At 35.0% G+C, this 13,945-nt stretch overlaps 2 protein-coding genes across 2 annotated transcripts; both read left to right on the top strand.

The window, feature by feature from the left end:
- Nucleotides 1-695: 695 nt before the first annotated feature.
- On the top strand, nt 696-1,868 carry LOC149397716 (uncharacterized). The gene has a single exon (XM_089614321.1). It carries the CDS (start codon nt 696-698, stop codon nt 1,866-1,868), a length of 1,173 nt encoding a protein of 390 aa, XP_089470447.1.
- Nucleotides 1,869-3,781: 1,913 nt separating this feature from the next.
- Nucleotides 3,782-13,544, top strand: LOC149397715 (ENHANCED DISEASE RESISTANCE protein (DUF1336)). The gene is made up of 21 exons (XM_089615083.1): nt 3,782-4,095; nt 4,365-4,439; nt 4,672-4,725; nt 4,912-4,977; nt 5,280-5,338; nt 5,739-5,944; nt 6,137-6,171; nt 6,312-6,412; nt 6,480-6,575; nt 7,319-7,383; nt 7,635-7,706; nt 7,824-7,994; nt 8,438-8,643; nt 8,738-8,807; nt 8,903-9,078; nt 10,085-10,186; nt 10,799-10,846; nt 11,250-11,393; nt 11,613-11,708; nt 12,758-12,859; nt 13,324-13,544. The coding sequence occupies exons 1-21, from the start codon at nt 3,883-3,885 to the stop codon at nt 13,414-13,416; spliced, it is 2,250 nt and encodes a 749-aa protein (XP_089471209.1). The 5' UTR covers nt 3,782-3,882; the 3' UTR covers nt 13,417-13,544.
- The last annotated feature ends 401 nt before the right edge of the window (nt 13,545-13,945 follow it).

The following is a 13,945-nucleotide window of genomic DNA, read 5'->3' as shown; positions in this document are numbered from 1 at the left end:
TGGGCAAGAATAAGTCTAAAAGCTTTGGTTTCCTCAAAAAGAAAATGTTAGATAAACTTGAAGGGTGGATGGCTCGTACGATCTCCAAGGCCGGGAGGACCACGTTGATTAAGTCGGTTATCCAAAGTCTTCCCGTCTATACGATGTCGACTTATAAGCTCCCGAAGACCTTTTGTCATTCTCTCGACAAAATCACGAGGAAATTTTGGTGGAAAGAGGCGAACGAGGGGAACCGGTTTGTGGCCTCGGTGAGTTGGGACGTCTTGTGTAAACCTAAGTATGCGGGGGGATTGGGGTTTCGAAGATTCGAAGATGTGAATAAAGCCCTCCTTGCAAAGCTTGGGTGGCACATGACGGTTAAATCTAAGGCAAAGTGGGTTGATATACTATCGTCGAAATATTGTGTTCAATCTAATTTTCTTGAGGCGAAACTGAAAAGTCATTTCTCGAGATGTTGGCATGATATTTGTACCTCTAGAGATCTTTTAAAAGAAAATTCGTGCTACCTTATAGGGGATGAGAATGAAGCTTGTATCTTTAAGGATCAGTGGCGTATTGAGGGGTTAGAGAGATTGGGTATTAGCCTCGGCGTGAGTGAATATTTTAAAGTCAAGTACTTATTCAAACCCAATAGCCGGGAATGAGATCCTGGGATCATTTCAGACGTTCTGGGTGAGGATTTTGTTGAGCCGATAATGAAGATTCGTACACTCCTAGAACCGAGACCGGATTTGCTTGTGTGGAAGGCCAATCGTGATGGGGAGTTCTCGGTTAAATCAGCTTTGAAATGTATCCTAGGGGTACGAGATCGTCATCCGACGACGGTGTGGTCCCAGTTATGGCGGCTTAAAATTCACGAGAGAGCGAAATTGTTTCTCTGGCGAATCGGTAATGAAGGATTTTTTAATGGCCCTCTGCTGCTTCGGAGAGGAATGAGCGGAGACGATCGGTGTCGGATTCGTTGGTCGGAAAAAGAATCCTTAGCGCATACTTTCTTCCGATGCGCTCCGGTGAGATTGTTTTGGGGCTTGGAAGGATTAGGGAAACAGTGGAATTTTCCCCTAGACGTCGGAGGTCGAGAGATTTTGACGGCGGTCATGGAGGCTAATTTTGAGGTGGCGGCGAGGGGCGGAGGTTGTGTCGAGTTCGTGATACGGACTTGGTGCATCTGCGAAGAAATCTGGAATTGCAGGAACATAATTATTTTCTCAGGAGAGCTGGTAGATGTGGCCAATTCGATTCGCAGAATCAAGAGAAGCATATGCGATCATCTGAATATGCAGGGGTGGAGGACGGCCAGCGGGGAAAGAGGCTTCGATCGGAGGGAGACCAATCCCTTCAGGATAAGGAGTGACTCGGTTATAATTCATTCCGATGCTGCTTTCAGGTCTGATGGTGCGGCGGTGGGTCTGGTGGCGCGAACACGGCCCGGGCTGGTGAAGTGGCTCTGGCGTGGGCAAGTCAGAGCAGAATCGGCAGAAGAATCGGAGTTGAAGGGTGTTTTAATTGCTGTTCGTATTGCTAAAATGTTGAATTTTGAGAATGTTGTTATTGTTAATGATAACAAACAGTTAATGGATAGTCTAGGTTTGAATAGAGCGTGTCCTAGGTGGGAGCTGCTCCCGTTGTTCCAGGAGGTACTGAGTTTATTTAGCAGTTTTACTACTTTAGATTTTGTTTGGGTCAGTCGGGCTGAGAATGGCCCAACTCATAGCCTTAGTCAATGGTCGGTGAGATCCCGGGGTTCGGGTTTTTGCGGTGTTGGGGATTCTCCGCCCCCTGTGCGGAGAGCCTTGTTGGAGAACTCTGTTAAGTTTAATGAAGTTTTTGGCCTCTTTCCCTCTACATCTCTTCCTTCCCAGGAATGAGTGAGAGGTTTAATGGGCTAGTTATTAAAAAAGAAAAAAGAGCTGCTTATGTGAAGCTCAACATAACATGGAAGGAATGGTGAAATATGATAAAAGCTTAGTTTTCAGTTATTTGTTTTTATAGAATTCGTACGACAATCTAGTCGCAAATCAAAAACATATTAAATATTTTTATTATTTTTATGCACTTGAATAAATAATTATAATTAAACTTTGAATTGCAAAATAACAAAAACTACGACTATAAGCTAGCTGTTGTTCACATGCTAAAATTATAATGCATTGAATTATCTATACATATACTAAAGAGATTTGAGCCTGGTGAAATCACGTGACAGTTGTTTAATGAAAAAGTAAAATGTTTAAAGGAAACTGTAAAATGTTTACAATTGTAGGACACAATGACCACCTTGCACAATGACCACATATTTAATCATTCTTTGAAAGCAACTTTATTTTTATTTTTAACATGTCAAGGGGCAAATCCCAAGAAAATATATATTTTTTTCCTTCCCTCTAATCACACATTTCTTTCCCTTTTTCTATTTTTATTTTTTCTTTATTTTTTTTATTATTCACTCACCTATTTCAAATTCTATTTTTCTGAAAATAAAAGAGACAAATATGCCGGTAGTCCAATAGCGCGTCTTTTTTGAAAAAATAGTCAAAATTTTATTTTATTATGAAAATAACTTACCGACGCAATAAATTAATTAACTAGAGAGTAAATTAAATTAATTTAAAGCGCAAATTAAATTTACTCTTTGATTAAGTAATTTACTGAAGATTTGATAGACTATTTTTTTGATAAAATGAAAATTTGGTTAGAATTTTGATAGAAGCTAAGATATTAACTATTCGCAACAAATTCTTCAAAATAAAATCAAATATAAACACTTAGCCAAAATTATTTTTTATTAACCTATTGTATATCTATACCAATATGTTTTTATAACTTAGCTTTGGAGTTCTTATAACATTTTGAATATTAATAATTCACGTTTTCTGCGACCTTCTCCCAAAAAATTAATGAAATAGCCATTTCGATTAAGAATCCACTTATTTTAGACAAAATGCTTAAAAAATATGAAATGTGCATTGAATTATATATATATATATATATATATATATATATATATATGTATATACATGCGCGCCATGTTCCCGATCCACACAAAACAAAACTAGTAACGGAAAGTAGTGGAGTCTTAATCAGAGTCGGCTCAACAATTTATGAGGCTTAAGGCAAAAATTCATTTAAGGGCCCCAATTTTTTTTTAAATAGTTTTATTAATTATCATATAAATTATTAATAAATACAAATCTTTAGTTTATTTAATTGCACTTGTAATTATAACTGTAAATTAAGACTACAGATTATAACAATATAATAATATTGTAACTATAAATTAACTATGAATGAAGTTATATAATAATTTTGTATGTATAAATATATCTATTAAAAAAATGAGTTTTATGGTCCACTTGCCTTGAAGAGAGCCGGCCTGATCTTAATATTTTTAGTTCAATTAAAAAAAGTGACATGAATAATTAATAATGAAAAGATGGGGCCAACTCTTTTGGTTCCTTGAAGAAATATGTTTAGTCTCCGCGAAATTAATTTACTAAAAAAAATTATAATATGATTACGGTTTGTTTAGAACAATAAGATTATAAAAAAGGACATGAAAATTGACAGAGAACTTCAAACTTCAAAGAACGTAAAGTGGGTCCAGCACTATTGAAAAAAGAGGACATTTGTCTCTAAGGTCCACGCCCCAATTAAACTGTTGCTTTCTTTTACCAGCTGGTCTTATTTGTAATTGGCCTTTGTGTGAGGGTGCGCTTCGAAATTTGAGAAAAACAAAGGAGCGAAAAACAATTTAAGGAATTAATATTAAATATTATTGAAAAATATCTGTCTGAAACTGAACCTCTCTCTCTCTCCCCCTCTTGATTGTCTCTCCCGGTTTCTCGGCAGAGAGATCAAACTGTCTCTGCGAGCTCGGCGGCAATGGAATCGGCGTCGATGAGCAGTGCGTCGTCGGAGAGAGAGGGACCAGAACGCAGTTCTATCGATGAGAGAGGACTGTTTGAGTACTTCGGATGGGTTTACCACATAGGAGTCAATACGATTGGCCACGAATTTTGCCATCTTCGATTTCTGATCATCAGAGGCAAGTCTGTCATCATGTACAAGCGGGACCCACAAGAAAATCCCGGCATTGTAAGTACTTTTTAGTTTTTTTTTTTTGGAATCTTTCGCTGTTTGTTTTTAGCTGATTTTGATGGTTTACTTCGATCACTAGTGGATTAAAAATAACACCATATTTACTGTTGCTCGGCGATAGATTTCATAAGCGGTTTAGTACTTATGTTTGGGGAGAGATTTAGCTCAGCTTTTGGAAATTATTTTTTTACAGAATTGTCTTGGGTTTTGCAAATAATTTGTTAAATTATTGAGCGGAAAATTGATATGTTAAAGTTTTTGATCAGCAACCTATCAGGAAAGGTGTCGTTGGGCCCACACTTATGGTGGAAGAGCTTGGGCGTAAAAAGGTCAATGGTGGTGTAAGTGACCTTTCTTTATTGTGATATAAAATTTTCTCATTCTTTCCCGAAAAAAAAATAAAATGTCTTAATTTCCGTAAGGAATGTAATTAAGCTATTTTTTTACTCCAAGTTTCCTACACTAATGGCATTCAATAAGTGCAGTCTAATTCAGAATACAAATCAAAGTTGGTAGTAGAAGCTAATTTTGTTCTTTTTTTTATTTTTTTATTTTTTATTTTTTTTTTGGTAGGAGGTTTATGTCCTACGGTTTTATAATCGCTTGGATGAGTCAAAGAAAGGCGAGGTATGTTGTTTAAAACCGCTAAAACATGAATGTTATGTTATCTTATGTATCATGTGTTGCTTTGTGTGTTTTTTTAGAAGTTGGGTTGTTATCTGCTTGTCAAAATGCAGAAAGAATACGAAGTGTTCCAAAGTGAAGCCCAAAGAGAGATTTTACGTTTTACTTTATTGTATTTTTCTATCGTAGATTGCTTGCGCTACGGCTGGTGAAACTCGAAAGTGGATAGAAGCATTTGACCAGGCCAAGCAACAGGTACAAAAATAACTATCCCAAAAGAATCGAAATGAAAAGCACAAAATCAATTGTGTTATTTCCAAACTTTTGTCTTCAAACATCTGCTGCGTGAAAGAACTCGATTATCTTCTGCGTAAAATAAAAAGAAAATAGAAGTATATTTATGTGGCCCTTGTATTATGTGTTTGATAAAGAACGTCATTCCTAAGTTTTGAGATAAAGAGTTGGGATATTAATAAATAAAGGATAACGTGACGATCCGAAGTGCTTATTACAAACTTTCATGGTTTTAAAAATGTGCTTGGAATTTCTTTTTGCAGGCTGAGTATGAGCTGACTAGAGGAGCGAGTTCTCGAAACAAACTGAGCATACCGGACGAGTATGCTTATAATTATTGTTCTAATATCCTACTCTCTGTCATGTTTATCTGATATCTCCCTTAGCTTTTGTTCACTAGTAGAGAAGAGAACACTGTGAAGTCTGAGTTTTGCAGCGGTCACTTGTTTAATTCCCAACTTGTTGAATTTTTCCTTGCACCTGGTGATTGGGTGTGTAATGTTTAAATTAAAATAGAGGGACAAATTTAGCGATATCGTCTTGGTGGGAAGGAATTGAATCACATTATAGGCGACGCTAAACTCTATCACCATTCATATTTTATGTCACCCTTCGTGTTTGTAAAATATATATATTTGTTTTTCTGTTCATGTATTTGTTTGTCTTCATTGTGTTTTGTGTGGCAATTTTCCTTCATTTGATTTAAGTTTGTGTTGTTGAAGGATCAATCTGGAAGGACATCGGCCTAGGGTTCGGAGGTATGCAAATGAGTTAAAAAAGCTTATAAAAATTGGTCAAGGTCCAGAGAAACTATTGCGGCAATCATCGGGCTTAGCTGCCGAGACAAGTACAGAGAGGTACTTTGGAGGTGATGTCGAAGGTGATGCAATCGAGAGACACCGATGGAAATTTGTTCGGACAATTAATGGTAATCTCATCTTAACTCGAAAGCATATCTGATATATTAGACCGAGACAGGCGCGCTCTATCTTTCTTGATTGGCGCTTAAGTCTACTTTTGGCTACTAAAATATCTTGCAATCTGCAGCTTAATCTGATTTTAAGTGATAAGAAATGTATTTATTTTGAATTTTTACATCTGTTTAACTTTATACTTTCAGGAGTTAGAGTTTTTGAAGATATTTCCGACTCCCCGGTAAATTCCACTAATGTGTTATCCTTACACCCAAGCTTATGAAAGAATAAATTTCATGATTTTCTTCCCAAACTGGGTCATTAATTTAGATTGGATAATTTATTTATTATTATTATTAATTTTTTTTTTTTTTTTTGTAGAATGGTGAAAATGTTATTGTCAAGGCAGCGGCTGTTGTTGATGCAAGTGTTGACACCGCCTTTGAAGTGATTTTAAGTCTCGATCGCCATAAGAGATATGAGTATGTCAATCTTCTGATATGATACAGATTTTCGAACAACCTTCGTCTAATGATGTTTTCTTCACAGGTGGGATCTGCTGACTGGTGATTTGGAGTTGATAGATTCGCAGGATGGGCATTATGATATTGTCTATGGGACATTCGATCCAAGATATCTTACGCGGTAATGCTAACAAGCGCAGTTCATTAATTTCTGTCATGTTTACAGGTTTTCTCTATGAAAATAAAAAATGTTAACCATGAACTATTAGTTGTGCGAACCCGTTGCCGCATAATCTGTTCAATATTAGAGACTGATGATGCTCTTCTGTACATTAGTTTCCGGTTCTGGACTTTTCATTTTTTATTTTTTTATTTTTTAAGAAGAAGGTAAATTACAAACAAGTATGCCAATATCACCTCTCACTCGTGTTACTCTCAACCAATCTCTAACTAACCTGGCAAAACAAAATGGCTGATTCAGTACATGTGATCATACCTTTGCGTTGGAAATTATCATAAAAAATAGGGTTCAGGCACAAACGGAATCGATCCAACAAGAAGCACACAATCAGCAGAGGTCGTTGTGAAAACAACACAAGTCCTAGCTATTTTATTGATAAACCACAGACAGTAGAACAAAGCAATATACATGGTTGTATTGAGGTACTTGGTACTCTCAGCATTCTCTAACAAACTCTTCCCTTGCCTCCTAATAATATGTCAGACTTGTTGTTTACCTTTCCCACTTAAGCCTGTATAACCTATTTCGCGGTCTAACAATCAAAAGCAAACAATATCTTTATATGGTGGAAGAGTCGCATATTTGAGCTGTTACTTCTCTTTGTGCATAATCTCTTTGCTCTCTATGACATTAATTTTTTTCCATTGCAACTTAGAATATTGACATATTATGCTATTTTGCAGGTGGCAGTCCAAAAAAGATTTTATTTTCTCTAGGCAATGGTTTCGTGGACAAGATGGAACATACAGTAAGAGAATGCAACAAATTATGTTTCATCTTAATTGATTTGATGTTCATGATTCATATCGTAGTTCCTTAGCTCCTTAGCTGTATGATGCGGTGGAAACATATCTTCGTGCACTATTTTTGTTGTCGGAAACGTGTTGATTGCCTTGGGATTTGGTTGAAATGTTGTATGCAATGTTTATCTTTTGTAAGGACTTTTTCGTGATTCGAACCCACTGACCTTCCTTTTGTTGTCGTGTACTGTTGATGCAGCAATCTGGCAACTTCCAGCCGTAAATAAGAAGAAGCCTCCGAGGCACGGGTATCGTCGTACAAAACTTAATCGTAAGAGTTCGGAAAATATTTGCACTAAATGAATTCCCGAACCAAAGTCATGAGCACGTATTTGTCCTACTTTCGTAGTTAATTTATTTCTTTTCTTTATTTACTATTGGTTTATAGCGTCAACTTGGGAACTCAGAGAACTGAATACAGCAATGGGAGCAAATTCACCTAAGTGTCTTGTGATGCAAATGTTAGAGATACGTTCTTCAGGCTGGTTTAAATGGAAGAGAAGTCACTCCACAAAATTTGAAAAGAGTATACCTTACGCATTATTGTCCCAAGTGGCAGGTTAGAAACATTCTTTGTTTTAACTGAATTTTTTTTCGCTTAATTTTCTCAAACTATCCATCAAAATTAGGGTATTGCCGAGGTCTCAATCACTATTAGCAGTGTAATTCTGTTATTATAAGTATCAAACAAGCATCATAAGTAATTATCTTTTGGACCTATACAATATAAAGAGCAAAAGATAATCTCAAAATATAGTTGAAGACTGAGAGAGCCTGCTCAGTTAACTTTACCTCGCTAGACATCATAATCCTTAGAAGTATTATTGAAATTCTCAAACTCATCTGTATCATAGCATGCAATAACGAAACTGGCATGCCATGCTTAGTTGCTTATTGTTAATTTCGTAAAAGTTCAAGTTTCAAGCTCTACTTATCAGAGGCTGAAATTCTGCAACTTATCCACAAAACAAACAGTCATGTTTAGCTGGTTGTAAAATTCAGGTCTGAAGGAATATATTAATGCAAATCCTGCACTTGTATTGGAATCAACCACTACATTTGTCAAATCCAAAATCGCTCATGTCTCCATTCCAAATGGAGAGCAAGAGGAGCCGGTGGCCGAAGATGAGTTCTATGATGCAATTGCAGGTGACTCAACATCCTCCTCTGAAGACGAAAGTGACAGCGATGAAGAAGATCGCCATAAGGTTTTTCACTTTAATTCTGCTTAGATCATCATGTATTGTTAAGCAATTAGCAAGATGAAATGTTGCGTAACTTATCTTCTCCTAAATTCACCAGGACGCAAAGGTGAAGCTGAGAAATGTTTCGTGGGCATTGTCAGGGTTAACTAAAAAGAAAAAAAGTTCAGGTCTTGCTTGTACAGTAAAAATTTATTGCTGTTCTGTGCTTTACATTAGTAATCAGCAGTTTTGCTTATTAATTTTACATTTTTTTCCTTTCCAGCTCTAGATGTAAATAGGGAGCTAGACCCAGATGTAGTCCCTTCCATCGTTGATATGAGCCAATTTAGTGGTTCCTTGCACAAAGAAAAAGGTGACAGTGACACAAATTGTTGGAAATCGCCGGGTGGATCGGGATTTATGATAAGAGGAAAGACATACTTAAAAGATAACTCCAAGGTGCATATGAACTTCCCTGTACCGATTAATCCATATCCATACATGACGTTTGATTCATTCTTAGTTTTTTTTTATTATATTTTCTGGATTGTTTATTTAATTTGTAAGTGCATAAAATAAATCAAATGTGAAATTCTTGAGTAGTCTACCTCACTTCGAATGACGAATCCCCTTACTTAATTAAAGTAATAAAAAAAGTAAAGAAGTTACTTAGAATTCAATCTTTTAGGTAGATCTCTACTTTCCCTCGTTGGTTATGTCATGATGTCCTTTAAATCAAGGGCCTTGCTTGTAAATTAATTTATCGAATTGCATCTATTATGTTTTATTTTTCTTTTCTTTTTCATTTTAAGTGAAATAGTATAAGCACCATGTCTGACACTAATTTATTAAGTTGTCTGACAAGTTAAGAATTCAAATATGCCTTGAGCTAATATTAGTTCAGAGGTAGGGAAATGAATCAGTGAATTCTGAGTATGGCATGGATCACGTTCCTGGGAGTAGAAATTCATTTTCTTTATTCTTAAATAGAGTGTTGGGATTCATGGGAATTTTAAAATGAAACTTAAATATTTTATTACTCAAATATACAAACATATACAAGAAATTTAATCTTTTATTTGTAGAAGTGAGTTTGTAGTATCCTTCATACACAGTCGGCAACCTTAATAAAGTGAATAAGCCAATTTTTGGGGAGAAGTTACTTGTACATGTGATTGGCAGAGTTTAGTTGTTTCCCTAAAAAATTTCGTTCATCTTCCTGGGTTCATCGCTAATCCTGTGGCGCGGCCTATTTATAGATCTATCTGGTTAACTGGTAAAAAGATTGCTTATATAATTGCTTCCATTATATGGCATATCCTTACATATATTTAAAAGCCACGGTATCTTACTTTGGTTTGTCCAGAAAATTTTATGTTTACCATGCATTGATTTTTAATTATAAGTTGTGCCAGTAATTCGTATGGTATTCCACGGAAGCTAACAAATTCATTGTCATTTTCAGGTAATGGGAGGGGCGCCACTTCTCACGCTCATAGCCGTTGATTGGTTCACAGTGGATAAAAGTGTAGATAACATTGCACAGCATCCAAAGTCTCTTCTTCAGGTAGATATGCTTAATATTTAGATTACATTATTTTCATATAATGGGATATAGTAATGACTGAAATTTGAACCCCAAGGAGTTAGTCTAGTGGTGAGGTCGAATGTTGAGATGCGTGGATAGGCGCACGGTCCCAAGTTCGATTCCCCATAAACTCAAAAACTTGGGGCCACTTTCCTGGTCAAACTGCAAGGGCCTGGAAAATCCCGGTACCCACGGTTATAAAATAATAGAAGTAATAAAACTATAGACTGCAATATGAATCATCTGTGTACTTGAAACCTTTCCACAGAGCCCAAAAGGGTGGATAGTTTTTCCACATATTTTTAAGCTTATTGTGACTTGGGATTTTACTATTTTTTGTTCTTGTTGAACGGCTTAGTGTTTTAATTATTATTTAAATAATTCGAGTAGGATTAGTTATGCTCGAGTTCTCAGTTTTACATATTTAAGTTATCCAACATTAAGTTTGTCTCCTAGACTTGATGATCAGATTTTCGGTCCTATAACCGGGATCCTAATTTTCACAATGTTAATTAGAGACGTAATATTGAGAAACCCTAAATATCTACAGTTAATTCTGAAAGTTAATTTATTATTTGCTCTCACTTTCAGTCAGAAGCCGGGAAAAAGCTTCCTTTCGTACTCGTCGTCAATCTCCAGGTATGTGTGTGAATGTATGTATAATGTTCTATACATGTTAAGAGTTAGGTTTATACACCACGCTCATGTTTTAGAAGAGCTTATACACCAGGCTCTTAAGATCTCTTATCACAACTTGATAACCTGATTGTTCTTTAAACGCAAAATTAGAACAAAATAAAGGTTGATAAGGTGATTGTATCCATTAAAATAAAACACAAGTATATACTCTTGCAAATTCTGTTGTTGCACTGCTACAAGAGCTTGATGTTCAATGACCATTTAGCTTATTTTAGAAGATATCTTCTAAGCCAGGTTTGCTGCTTAGTTTTTTTTTTTTTTTTTCTACTTCTGGATAATTTGCATGTGAATGGGACCAATATCTAACTTTTCGTAAATTCGTCGATGTAAATCTTTATGTCAGGTTCCAGCCAAACCAAATTACAGTCTGGTACTTTACTATGCTTCTGAAAGGCCTCCACGGAAGAATTCCTTGTTGGCTAAATTCGCCAATGGTAATGACTTGTTCCGAGATGCAAGGTTCAAACTGATTCCAAGCATTGTAGAGGTATTTTTTTTTTTAAATAAAGTAAATATTTATAGATAAGAGCTAGACAGGAATGTCCGGACTCGGAGTTACAACTCTGATCCCTAGAAATGTCTAAAACACAGGTTGATATAAGACATTTCTACGGATATGAAATAACGTATACATCTTAAAGGATCTGTGCTTTAGACCTATTGTCTGATTAGCGAACATCACGTTTCTGTTTATGATGAATCTTAGGGATATTGGCTGGTCAAGCGTGCCGTCGGAACAAAAGCTTGTTTGCTGGGAAAAGCTGTGACATGCAAATACTTTAGGCAGGACAATTATTTGGAGGTATGTCATTTATGATAACAATAATTCCTGCCAGGTGTCCCGAGTACATCCCAAAATATTGACACTAATTTACATGGTGTCACACATGGAAATCTGTTGCCTCCTAAATTTTATGCCGAAAGTTTCATTAAACCATATAAGTAATGATAGCTTAGTTGATACCAGAGCTGGGTTTAGGGATTACTGTTAGATTTAAGTTTAAGTTGTGAATTTGTGTATTCTTGGCTGAATACATTACTTTGATTTTGATATTACTGTCTTGATTTGCTTCCTTCAATGCTCTTCTGAATCAGCTTTCAACCTTTCAAAGTAGTTCATTTAGTTGTTTTTCTCTATTCAACATTGCTGTCGAGTTATTCATTGGACTTTTTGTTTAATAGTTCACAGATGCTTTAAAAAAACTATAATTTGTTGCAACTAGCCAATTATCTAGTTTCATTTAAGATTAGCCGAAGTTTCATTTTATTAAAAAAATAGCCCACCAGACTGAAGTAAATTAAATTAATCTAATCAGTCAATATAGTTTGGCTTAGTTGACTATTTTCTTAATAAAATGAAACTTTTGACTATTTTTAAAGTAGGATGAACTATTGAGCTATTGACCTATTTACCCTGTAAAAAAAACCCTAAATATATAATTGTAAAATGGAATTTTATGTTTCTTTTTGTAGGGGATCATAGTGAAATTAATAGTGTATGCTTCATTGTCATTTTTATCATACAGACTTTCTTCGAGAATAGAACTTTAGAAACTAAGTTTTTGTTCATCACATGTTCTTATTACATGCTGACGATTTTTCTGTTGTGCTATGGATAAATAATAAAATATGACTAAATGACACGTCAAATACTCGTCACTCGGATTATAATTCATAACTTCGTCTTTTCATTTTTCTCAAATTGTTTGTTGACCCGCCATATCTTGTATGACTATTTTGTATCGACCTTCTCTGAACGAATAGACACATTTCCAGACTTCTGGGATTAAACCATGAATTCCAAGACTATTAGAATTACCGGCACATCATTAACCTCAATCAATTTTGCAGATCGATGTTGACATTGGATCATCGTCAGTGGCAAGGAGTGTTATTGGATTAGTTCTTGGATATGTCACAAGCCTAGTGGTTGACCTTGCCATTTTGATAGAGGTATTTGTGTAGCTTATGAAGTTTGCTTATTCCGTTAATTCTTCGAACCTAGGAAATATAAATTTTTGAACATATTTAAATCTCAAGTCCCCGTAGATTAACTCTGGATAGAAAATTAGAGAAATAAAGGATATATAAATTTAAAAGAAAAAATAAAAAACAAACACCTGGTGATCAATTTAGTAAATTTGGAGGCTTGGTAACACCTGGAAAGTCCAAGGGAAAGAAAATAGAACCCCTCCAATTTTATATCCTTTGTTTGGATCTAAGAACATTGCAAAAATCTAAACCGCTGGAAATATTCGTTTTCATCCTTTCCATATTATTTTCATTCAGCTTATCTTTTAACTTCTAAACACTAAAAAAATTAATTTTATTCATAATATCTTCCTTGTATTTTTTTATTTTCCTTGAAACTTTCTATTCCCTACTAAAATGCAATTTTGATTCTTGTGAAAATTCAGGCCAAGGAAGAGGATGAATTACCTGAATATATTCTCGGAACAGTTCGGCTAAATCGTATTAAGCCCGAATCTGCTGTTCATTTAGAAGCTTGAGGCCATTTCGACATCACTTGAACATCTTCTCTACATTTGAGGGTATATATATACCGTTTTTTTTTATTTTTTTTTATTTTTATTTTTTATTATTATCTTATCCTGAGAGTTTGTGTATTATGGCTGTAAAGTTAATAATAAATTGGATATTATTGATGATAAGTTTATGAATGAAATTTCTATATATATACTGTGATATCAAACCAAAATATTCTTCGGCCCGATTGGCTTTCTTCCTAAAAAGCTGTGATTTCTCTTCTCACCGCATGGTCATTTTGGTTGGTGAGACCGGGATAATTTGTATACTAAATTGATGCTGTTGTCAAATCAAACACTGATTTCATCTTTAATCTACAACATAAAATTTCAAAATAAAAAATATTTTCATTTTATATTTTTCAATATTACTTCATATCAATTGCATATTAACCCCTTTATTAATTTACTATATCAATAATAATCTAATAAAATATTATATTATTTTTCTATGTCAAAAATATCAAATTAGTTTATAATAAGGGCCGGCTAA

Source organism: Urtica dioica, chromosome 5, assembly GCF_054948205.1.
Source record: "Urtica dioica subsp. dioica isolate 48M chromosome 5, U.dioica_male_clone48M_v1_H2, whole genome shotgun sequence".
Lineage (NCBI taxonomy): Eukaryota > Viridiplantae > Streptophyta > Magnoliopsida > Rosales > Urticaceae > Urtica > Urtica dioica.
The sequence above is the reverse complement of the archived record's forward strand: the minus strand, read 5'-3'. Positions and strand labels throughout refer to the sequence as shown.